This window comes from Lupinus angustifolius, chromosome LG06, assembly GCF_001865875.1.
Source record: "Lupinus angustifolius cultivar Tanjil chromosome LG06, LupAngTanjil_v1.0, whole genome shotgun sequence".
NCBI classification, from domain to species: domain Eukaryota; kingdom Viridiplantae; phylum Streptophyta; class Magnoliopsida; order Fabales; family Fabaceae; genus Lupinus; species Lupinus angustifolius.
The window spans coordinates 24,389,957-24,401,361 of NC_032014.1; the positions used below are offsets into that span (position 1 = coordinate 24,389,957).

The 11,405-nt window shown below is 35.3% G+C and overlaps 1 protein-coding gene and 1 long non-coding RNA gene across 4 annotated transcripts; one reads left to right on the plus strand and one right to left on the minus strand.

Moving 5' to 3' along the window:
- Positions 4,725 to 7,246, minus strand: LOC109350912. Of its 3 annotated transcripts, none has more exons than XR_002108149.1 (6): positions 7,015 to 7,232; positions 6,837 to 6,924; positions 6,694 to 6,731; positions 6,244 to 6,312; positions 5,986 to 6,065; positions 4,746 to 4,888 (listed from the first exon to the last, which is right to left on the minus strand). It is a non-coding gene; the product is annotated as an uncharacterized LOC109350912 (long non-coding RNA). The 3 variants fall into 3 exon arrangements; XR_002108148.1 differs by lacking the exon at positions 4,746 to 4,888 and adding an exon at positions 5,072 to 5,082 and having other exon boundaries at positions 5,627 to 6,065; positions 7,015 to 7,246; XR_002108147.1 differs by having other exon boundaries at positions 4,725 to 6,065; positions 7,015 to 7,226.
- Positions 8,470 to 9,270, plus strand: LOC109350551. Its single transcript, XM_019591778.1, has one exon. The coding sequence runs from the start codon at positions 8,470 to 8,472 to the stop codon at positions 9,268 to 9,270; it is 801 nt and encodes a 266-aa protein (XP_019447323.1).

An 11,405-nucleotide genomic window follows, 5' to 3' on the forward strand; every position in this document is an offset into this window, starting at 1 on the left:
GATAAGCTCTACATAGTCGTTGTTGTCTTCCTCCTCCTCCACTTCATCCGCTCCCCAATCCATCGAGGAGTTCGGGGTGTACCCCCTTGACATGGCCCCATTTGTCTCTCTTGGCGCCGATCCTGATGATGAGAATCTTATTTAGGGCCAGTCCTAACAACTTCTAGTACGTCTTGAGCTTCAGTCGGTACAAAAAGTCTGGCGGTTGCAGGTCTTCAGTCGGGCAAAGTGAATGATGCCTCCCGAACTGCGTAGTAAGGTGGAAGATGTAGAACTGAGCCATTGTTTACTCAATCCAGTTCTAGGTCGCAAGGACCTGTGTAAGTGTGTCAATTACCCTCAACACTCTATGTCCCCTCTTGGGACATAGTGAAGCCATAACCTCGGATCAGTGCTGATGGGTCCATTTGAACATGCGTACAAATACACCAAAAGAAAAGAGAGGGAGAAAAACATCTATGAAAAACTTGCCATCGACATTGTGGAATTACACAGAATAATACACTAAGACAACACACGAGTACAGATATATCATGTGATCATACAAGCATATAATAACGATGAATGAAGTGTAAAACTCGAGAATTTAGAATCAATATCGAAGAATATCATGTATGCAATCTGATGCATGAGTCCACCATCCTTACTCCTTTATCCTCCCAATAACTATTCGGAAATAACTGAGAGTACAGTTCCCATAACAAGTCGATTCGATCGCACAAAAATTATTCCTCGTAAGGATATAGGATTGATATGTTCCAACGGAACTGTCCATTTCAGGACGGTATCGTATCAAACACTTTTTGGGTATCCCTCTCATCAATCCTGATTGCAAAGAGGGGTTGTCAGAGACCGTCTAGTTTGCGCTATGAGCACTGTCTGATCCAACATATCGTCTCGTCTCACCTAGACTCTCCCTCAAGACTTTGCTGACGAATCATCGCCATCAATGCCGTCCCTCTCAACATCTCGGGGCTCATTCGTCTCTCGTGCATTTCCTATCAACTANAACCGAAATTAGCAAATTATGTCTTTTAATCCATCTTTTCTAGCGATCTGCTCATCCTAAGACATCTCCCATCGGGAATGCTTCTAGTGGGTCCCGATCTTAACATATAAACAAAAAGAGAATAATTTCGGCACCACTATGAACCATCGCTGAATTATCCTAGACGACTCTCAAGCCAAGCCTCTTACGATCAAAAGATCTCACTTCATGGGCACAACATAATACTTCTCAGCACCACTGCAAACCATCGCTGGATCATCCTGGATGACTTCTCTAGTCAAGCCTCTTACGGTCAAACGATCTCGCTGCGTGGGCATAATATCACACCCTCGGGCCTTTCCTTTAACAAAGCAATTCCTTACTTATATTACTTTCAACAATTTCATATAGTTATTTACCTTTACAACTTCTTGATGGCAAACATGTTATTAGGCTCTCGAATATATGAGAGTTATCATTCAAAGGACTTAAAAAGAAGTCATGTTTGTATGGAGTCCTCTCGCTCAAGCGAAGGCACATCCATTTTTAAGAATTTGTGGCTTAAGGGATAAAACAATTAGTTCTCTTGGTGCCTATTTTAGCTCAAGCGAGAGCTGTCTCGCCCCGAGCTAAAACACTTGTTTTCTCTAGACACTTCTCGCTCAAGCGAGAGCTGTCTTGCTCAAGCGAGAAGAGCCTTATCATTTTAATTACTTTTCTCAAGGAAAATATTTCTCATTTATATCACATGTTTTTAAACCTTGAATTCAACACTTATCACATACATATCATTCCCATAATAATCATTCAAACATTATAATTCAAGAGTAAACATGATATTTGCATATATAAACACAACATAAACCTATATAAGAAATATTGATGTACTTAATCCAAACAAACAAGCAATTGATTAAGTACAAGTTTTCTTAATACTCAAGGCAACTCCAAACTTGTAAGGGAGTTTGGAGGTCCTGATGCATATTCGGACACCACTGTGTCACGATGTTTTCTCCCTCACCTGAGTGTGTTGGGTCGTTAGGTTCTTTGTTTGCAGGTAAGCTTACTTGATCTGATTTCCTCTCGAACTCTTCGTTACGCCAAAATAACGTTAATTAGTTAATTGACGATAATTATTATACTTACGAAATAACTTTTTACACGAAGATAAAACTTCCGATTTAAAATGAATTTAATTGCTTTCGTCCATCCGATTCAAGGTTGAATATCCTTGAATTATCATTTGTCATTGAAAGTCTTACAATCAAGTAACACTTTTTAAAGTAAGATTTTCAATAAAACTTATACCAGAATTATGTCGTAATTCGTGGATATACATCTGGCTAGTTCCCAGGAAAGAGAGGTGGGTCGTAAAGTCACCCTTAAATACCAAGTCTTTCCTTAGACATAACTTTTCTATACATGTATTTTCACTTCATTACATTTTTCCGACAGATCATAAACCTTATTTTTTGTAAGTAAAATATGTTTACTAAAACTAACCTTTTAAAATAAGATCATTAAGCTATACTTATCATTTTTAAAGTAAGTAAAATTAAACAAAATCAATACTTTTAAATCAATATTTTTTAAGTAAATCTTACCATTTTAAAGTAAGTTCACTTAACTAAGATTCAACATTTTTAAATCATTTTACCATCTAAGACTTCATAACACTTTAAGTTTATAAAGTCAAGACTTTTAGGTAAATCTCATTATTTCAAGTATAATACTAAAACAAATTTTCATGAACATCTTAACACCTCCTAATTTTTTATGAAAAAACCTAAAGGTTAGTAAGTGTTATTTTCATAGTCATGAAAAAGAAATCCTAAGGTAAGACTTTCTACTACTTTAATATCTAAAACTTCATAACACTTTAAGTTTATGAAGTCAAGACTTTAATAAATCATCTTTTATCCCAAATCATTATTTTAACTTGGAAATCAAAGAGTAAAGTATGCTAAACTACTTTTAAAACATAATACTTTCTAAAAATGAAACATTTTCAACAACAACTCATCAACATCATAAACTTTCAAGAATAAAATACAAACTTTTCCTAAACATATTAAAGGTTCCTTTGATGTTAAAATCATCACCTTTAAACATATTCAAATACGAAAAATAATTTCTAATATTTTCAAACTAATAACTCATCTAACACTTTTCAAAGATATAGTTTTTCCATCTAAGAATAAGAAAGAAATTTCAAGATTTAGAAAAGTCAAAAATTACATAAATGTTCATATGATTTTATTATCATCCTCTTTAGTTATGCCTTCATAAAATAATTAAAGAACAAATATAAACTTTACTTTATGAACAACATAATAAAAGCTCATAACTTTCAATGAAGTATGAGAAGAAGATGAAGAAGATAAAATAAAAGACTACCTTAGTTTGTATAGGAAATTTAGTATAAAAATGAGAGAATGGGGTGAGGTATTTATAGGAAAGCATCACCCTCATCAAATCAGAAAATTTAATGCAAAGTAAGTAGATTTAGACTAGCAGAGGTGATTAGGGATGGCAATAAAAACCGAATCTGTGGGTACCCGCCTGAACCGAACCCGAATTTATCGGGAAAACCCCGATGTGATTGGGTTCGAGTTTTACTCGGGTTTAAATTTTGGGTTCGGGTTCGGGTTCGGGTTCGGGTTGAAGTAAGGTAATTCAATTTAAAATTGAAATTTTTATCATTCGCTAATTGTTTTTAATTTCTACTTTTACTTTACACACTATTTGATCTTCAAACATAAAAGAAACGAAATAATACAAGAGAAAATAAAAATGTTAGAGAAAAATTACACGAAAATAATATCATATTTTCTTTAATACTTTATCATTTTCGGGTTTTTTTCGGGTTCGGGGATGGTATTTTTATTTTCAACCCCGTTGAGTTTGGGTTCGGGTTTTGAATTTCAGGTTTGGGTATGTGCAAACCCGACCCCGACCCGCCCCGTTGCCATTCCTATAGGTGATGTGTCTAATGGTGGTGTGAGAGGATTTGTTAAGTGATCTATGGGCTTTTGGAAGCTTTTGCATTACTTGTGTAACAAGTAAGTAGCTCTTGAAATGGTGACTTTCAACTTTATTGATATGATGTAATTTCCCGATAAACGTCGTGTCCGAATATTTTCGGATAATTTCGTCCGAAAATATAAAATCTCCTGATTTAGGACATTTGTCTGAAACGTCAAAACTTGAATTTCGATGTGAAAAATATCTAAAGATGAGTTATGGACGAAATTGGTGTCTATTTTGATTAGAAATAATATTTCGAAGCCAACGACAAAATCAAAATTCGATTCCGAGTTACGAAAGTCAAAAACTGGGCAAAAACTCAATAAAACAACCCGAAATCATCTTAGAAACTTTTATTCTCCAAAAATCTTGAAAAAATAGGGCAAGTAAGAAAATCATAATACAAAACTAAAACTCAACTGAAGTTTAACCTAAAACATTACTGATTAATTTCTATAATTAATCCATTAATATTAATTACTTAATTAAAAGTGCTCTGAAAAATACGGTATTACATATAAGTCTTGGCATAACTGTAGGTGTAAGTCTTGGCATAACCATAGGTACAAGTCTTTGTTATACCAACAATTTATTTCCTTAGTTAATTTGTAATGATTTTTTAAATCTATAATGTTAGACTCAAATTCTTATAACAATGATAAATTTTCATTACAAAGAACTAATGTAACATAACATAGTTGGATGCGTTAGAATACAACATCCATTATAAATCCAAATACAACTTAAAATTCAAAAACTAAAAATAGTCTAATATTACACTTCAAAAACAAAAATATCCTAAATGGTATAAGCTCCATATGATTCTCTCCATTCAAAGATGTATCAAACACACTTGCAAACATCATTATTGGCCTAAAATAACAAAATAAATAATTTAGTTGGAACAATCAGTAAGCATTGGTAATTATAACAATTGCTAAAAAAACTACATATATAATTATGGGATGGATCTTGCAGGTATTATGATTTGTTCCAAGGCATACACGGACACATCGAAGATAGATTAATACTGGTCATGTATGCAAAGCTGAATTATTTGCAAACATCTTCAGTTTTGTTGCAAATCACATTGTCTATACAGTAATTTAGCTTTACAATAATACGTGGCAAACACTACACCCCATTTCTCTGATAATAAGTCTAGAACTAGTCCAATCTTGAAAAATCATTTGAATTTTGTTTTGTGAGGACTAATTTGCAAGATTGGGAGAGAGAGTGAGTAAACTAAGTACATAATGGTTTTGGTACTTACAAAGTTTAGTTGCAGCACATGGAGCACATGGATAGTGTACTTGCAAACACACAAAGTTTGAAGAAGTTCGAAGGACTCATACTGTTAGTATCACAGAATTTGGTGTAGTTGAGGATGTAATTACTCTCAACAAAAAAGCATTTGAGAATGTTATCTTCTACTTAAACTCATTTGCTGGAAACATAAGTGAAAGAGAAAATACCAATGTTGAAACCAAAATTTGAATGAACAATAACATGATAATGACATCGGCAATTGCTACACTCTTAAAACTCCATGTTGAGAAAAGGTTCCACAATTATAAATTAATCAAAAAATATATTTGTAAAGAAAGTTACTGAAATGGTTACATCTAAGTTGATATTAGAAGAACACCACTTCACCCCATGTTGAACACACTTTGACCAGGTTTGAACTTCAAGCAGATTGCATGTTTGAAGTAAAAATAAAATCAAATAAGCAAAGAGGATCAAGAACCAAAAAATAAATAAAGCATTTTTAATCAATTTTTCAATACATATATCGACCTAATGACCTGAATCAAAGTTATGCAAGAACTAGCACTCCAAATTAGATTTAATGACAACCTATTCATACAAGAAGAGCTTTAACCAAGTGTGGATATATTATGTAACTATGTGTGTCATTGTGACAAGCATGTTGAGTGCAATTTCCTCTTTAAAGAATTATAACTTACCCTAATTCTTGAAGCCTATTCCCAACAAAAGAATTAAGAATCCTTCTTGTATGACAATGATAACAGAGTTTGCTTGTTGCCTATATCACAACAAAAGAACACAACATAGCACAAATCATATTGGTTGTTAATAGTTTTCAAGGTTCTTTTTTAGGTATAGTAGTGTTCAAGGTTATTAGAAATCAGTAAATCTATTTTAATTTTTAGAAGAAGGAAGACAAGCTTCTGAACTAAAAGTTAAAATATAGCCATACATACATGTGAGGACTGAAACTAAGATGAATATTGAAGCGCATAAGCATCATGAGATAAGTCCACCATGGGATCCTGCAGGGACAAACACAGACGGTGAAAAGAGAAATATCAGAGCCATCTATACTACACTTTCCACCTATGGAACACAATGGTGATGCACAAAATTAACAACTCAGGAAGCCACCCAAATGGTAGAATCAGTTTGCATAGCATATGAAAAAAGATCACACGCTAGGTACCTGCATGAATTAAAGTAGCCACAGAAATTTAATTACATTCAAAGAAGCTTTGAAGGATTATTGTAGCAATTACATATAGAAACTTAACAAATATTATTATAAGTTCTTGTCCTAATTGCAATACCTTACCCTAACAAAAATCCACTAAGAAGCTGACATTCCAGAAACAAAGATAACCACACTAGAGCAACCAAGAGTTAGTTTAGAAATTCACCTGCAAGTTCATGTATGAATCAACTGAAACAAGATAACCTTCGAAACAAAAGAGAACAGATAATTAAAATGCATGCAGTGTTTGATGAGTATATGAATTAATACTGAAAATGAAATAGTAGAATTTGAAAAGTTAGAGCATACCCTTGTATTCCATTCCCCACTTTAGTTTAACAATAACATGTTTCCCGGTCAAATTTTTCAAGAAAGGTTTGGGATTTACTGGTATAGTCTGCAAAATGAGTAACAAGACATAAATATTAATATAAATTAACATGAATATGAATGAGTAAGGGGTGGAATGAAAGAGGAAGATACTCACAGCCATTGTAAAGCGGAAAATCGATGAACCTAGGAAATGAAATTGAGAATGAACCTAAGAAAAGACTTCCACACTTGTAATAGTAAACAAAGGGTGAGAATGAAGGAAAGATTAGAAGGAAAGAAAGACGAGAAGAAAATATGAGAACTGGCGGTTGGTGTGGAAATTGATCTGCAAAAGAAGGACAACTAGGGTTGAGAAGAAAAGAAGAAAAGAAGAAAAGAAGAAAAGATGAGAAGCCCTTTCTTTGGAATTTTTAGTTCTGATAATAAAAGAAATTATAATATACTGATGGAAATAGACATATGTAGGAATAAACAATCTATACCGACTGTTTTAGAATTATCGTTAAAACATATAGTTACCATTTACACATATCTAGCTATATTACATCTATACTTATAATTTATTTTAGTATATTTTATCTATACCAATAGTTTTAGTTGTCACTAAAAGTGGTTGTAGGTATATGGCAAATTTCTTATAGTATTGTGATATTGCCAAAAATTGTACAAACAATCTATCAATCATGACGCCTCTAAGAAAAACAACCCAAGAGGGAGCTCCACGACTCGAACGTATGAACTCAAGGACTTATAGTCATAAATTCCATTGAACCGTTACCGCCATTTTGACGTAACACCCCAACTTTAACATGCGACCCTTCTAGGTCCACGAATTTATTGAGTGTTTCACCTTTAAATTTAAATATTTACTATACTATTTTATTTAAGCCTCCATGACTCGAACCTCGGGAACTTAAACTCATAAATCTCATTGAGTCACTATCACTAAACTGATATTACATTCATAGCAAGTAATATGAACCAAACTTTGACCCATATATGGCGAACCCAATCTTGCCTTAACAAACTCATGTCCTTATCTCATCATGAGATTAACTTACATATAGCCCTTATCTTAACATGAGATTTACTTACATATAGTTCAATGAAATCTCATCCATAAGTAACATGTGATAAGAAACTTATGGGATAAAGAGAGATAAGGTAGTCAAATGATTATGGTAAATGACTTAAGGAATGAAATGATGAGGAAATTGAGAATTTAAATCACATCCAATAAAACATATTAACGTATTAATATTTGCCTATAAAAAATAAACTCATGGGCTTGAGGATTAGATATCAATCGGATACAAATCCAACATTTTCATCACAATCTAATCTACAATAGATTTGTTAGAAGAGTAATTCAAGAATTCTGTTTTGTTAGTTGGTAGTTAGGTAGTTAGCTTACTATAAATAGACTTTCTACTTTTGGATGTAATCAATTAATCATAGCAATACAAGAAGTTATTCATTGAATCTCCTCTTTCTTCATTCATTGTCATTCTGCATTCTTCTTCTTTTCTTTCTTTGTTCTAACAAATTGGTATCAAGAGCTTGAGTTCAAGAACACCTTCATCAATCTCAGAAAAACAGAACCAGAACAATGGGACCGAGTGGATCAAATTTTCCAGCAAACCTCCCAATTCTTGATGGCAAGAATTGGAACCGGTGGAAGGTACAAATGAAGGCAATCATGGGGTACCAAGAGGTGGATGAGATTGTAGAACAAGGATATTCTACCATTGATGAAGGAGCACCGGATGAGCAAAGAAGAATACACAAGGAGAATAAAAGGAAGGATTGCAAGGCCATGTTTCTGTTGCACCAATGCGTGGATGAAGCTCATTTTGAAAAGATTTCTGGTGCATCTAACTCAAAGGAAGCATGGATGATACTTGAAGCTTGCAACCAGGGAGCTGAGCAACTAAAGAAAGTGAGGCTGCAAACTCTAAGGAGACAATACGAATTGATGCAAATGGAAGGAAATGAGAAGGTGGGACAGTTCTTCAACAGAATTGTCTCACACATCAATGCCATGAAGGCCTGTGGAGAAAAACTCACTGATCAATCAGTGGTTGAAAAGATCCTACGCACACTCACCCCTAACTTTGATCACATTGTAGTGGCAATAGAGGAATCCAAGAACTTGGAAATACTGAAGATAGAAGATCTTCAAGGATCACTAGAGGCACATGAGCAGAGAATACTTGAAAGATCAAATGAAAGATCAGTTAATCAAGCCCTGCAAGCACAAGTCACAGGCAGAAGAGGCTTTGGAAGTAGGAATGGATACAGAGGTAGGGGCAGAGGGAATTCCAGAAGCACAATTCACAAAAGCTCTCACAACAAAGAGCAAGAAAGACCTGAATATGATAAACCAGAATACTCAGCAAGAAGAGGATGACTGAGTCATTGGAGAGGAGGAAGAAAGACACTTGATAGAAAGAAGATAAGGTGTTTCAACTGTGGCAAAACTGGGCATTTCTCAAATGAATGCAAGGCATCATCAACACCAGATGATGATAAGTGCAAACAATTCAGTGAGGCACACATGGCCAAGGAAGAAACTGAAGCAGAAAATGATGATCAACCTCTCCTACTAATGATGGTAACAAATCAGGTAAGCAAGAACCATGATATCTGGTACATAGACTCTGGTTGCTCATCACACATGACTGGACATAAGGATTGGTTAGTCAACTATGATCAGAAGAAGAAAAGTACAGTGAGATTTGCTGATAATAGAGTAATCCAAGCTGAAGGCACATGGGATGTCTTGATCAATAGGAAGGATCGAAAGCATGCACTAATCACTGATGTGCTTTATGTACCAAACATGAAAAGCAACCTGATTAGTATGGGGCAATTACTGGAGAAAGGATTCTCAATGGAGTTACTCAATGGTGCATTGGAGATCTATGACCAGAAAAGGAGGGTAGTCATGAGAGCAACTATGGCTACTAACAGAACCTTTCAGGTAAGCTTGGCAAGTGTAGAGTCTCAATGTCTATCTGCTATGACTGGTAAAAACATGGTACTAGGCCTACCCGAAATACAGGTTCCAAAGAAAGTATGTGAAAGTTGCCTTATCAGCAAGCAATCAAGGAACTCATTTAGCAACTACACTGCTCCTAGAGCCAAGGATCTATTACAGGTCATTTATTCAGATGTGTGTGGACCTATAGATACACCAACACTAGGAGGCAACAAATATTTTGTTAGCTTCATAGATGAGTTGAGTAGAAAAGTATGGATCTACCTCATCAAGCACAAAAGTGAGGTTCTGTCCATACTCAAGGAGTTCAAGAAGCTAGCAGAAAAACAGTCAGGCAAGAATATCAAAATACTCAGAACAGATGGGGGTGGTGAGTACACATCAAGAGACTTCTCAGATTTCTGCAAGGACCAAGGCATTGTGCATGAGGTAACTGCCCCTTACACACCTCAACACAATGGCATGGCTGAAAGAAGAAACAGAACAATCCTCAACATGGTTAGGAGTATGTTGAAGACAAAGAACTTGCCACAAAGCTTTTGGGGTGAGGCTGCCACAACAGCTGTGTTTGTTCTCAACAGATGTCCAACCAAGAAGTTAGACTCAAAGGTACATGAAGAAGCTTGGTCTGGAACAAAGCCTTCAATAAAACATCTAAGAGTGTTTGGCTCACTGTGCTACACTCACATTCCAGATCAAAGGAGAAAGAAGTTTGATGACAAGAGTGTACCAATGATCCTAATTGGCTACAATCCCACTGGATCATACAAGTTGTACAATCCTGCAAACAATCAAGTCATTTTCAGTAGAGATGTGCACATTGAAGAGAGCAAGTCTTGGAACTGGTCTCAAGACAGAATTAACAGAATAGCAAGCCTGCAACTAGATTGGGAAATAGAAGACCTGACAAGAGAAGAAGAAGTAATAGGCACAGAACCAGAAACACACCAAACAGCTAATGAGAGACCACAAAGACACAGAACCTTTCCTAACAGATTAAGAGATTTCCAGCTCTACTCAGATGATGCAATTAATTCAGAAGGAGACCTTGTGCAACACTTAGCTTTACTGGCTGATGTTGAACCAGTAAAGTTTGAAGAAGCCATGTCAGATAATACTTGGAGAGAAGCAATGTTGGAAGAGATCAAGCCTATAGAAAAGAATGACACATGGGAATTGGTGACCTTGCCTACTAAGAAGGTACCAATAGCAGTTAAGTGGGTCTACAAAGTGAAGTTAAAACCAGATGGCACCATTGCAAAGCACAAAGCAAGACTAGTTGCAAAGGGCTTCATGCAAAAGGAAGGAATTGACTACTCTGAGGTGTTTGCTCCAGTTGCTAGGTTGGAAACAGTGAGACTCATTGTGGCACTAGCTAGCTGGAAGAAGTGGAGCTTATGGCAATTAGATGTAAAGTCAGCTTTCCTAAATGGTCCATTAGAAGAAGTTGTATATGTGAACCAACCTCCTGGATTCATCAGCAAGGGGAATGAGGACAAAGTGTTAAGACTAAAGAAGGCACTTTATGGTTTGAAACAAGCACC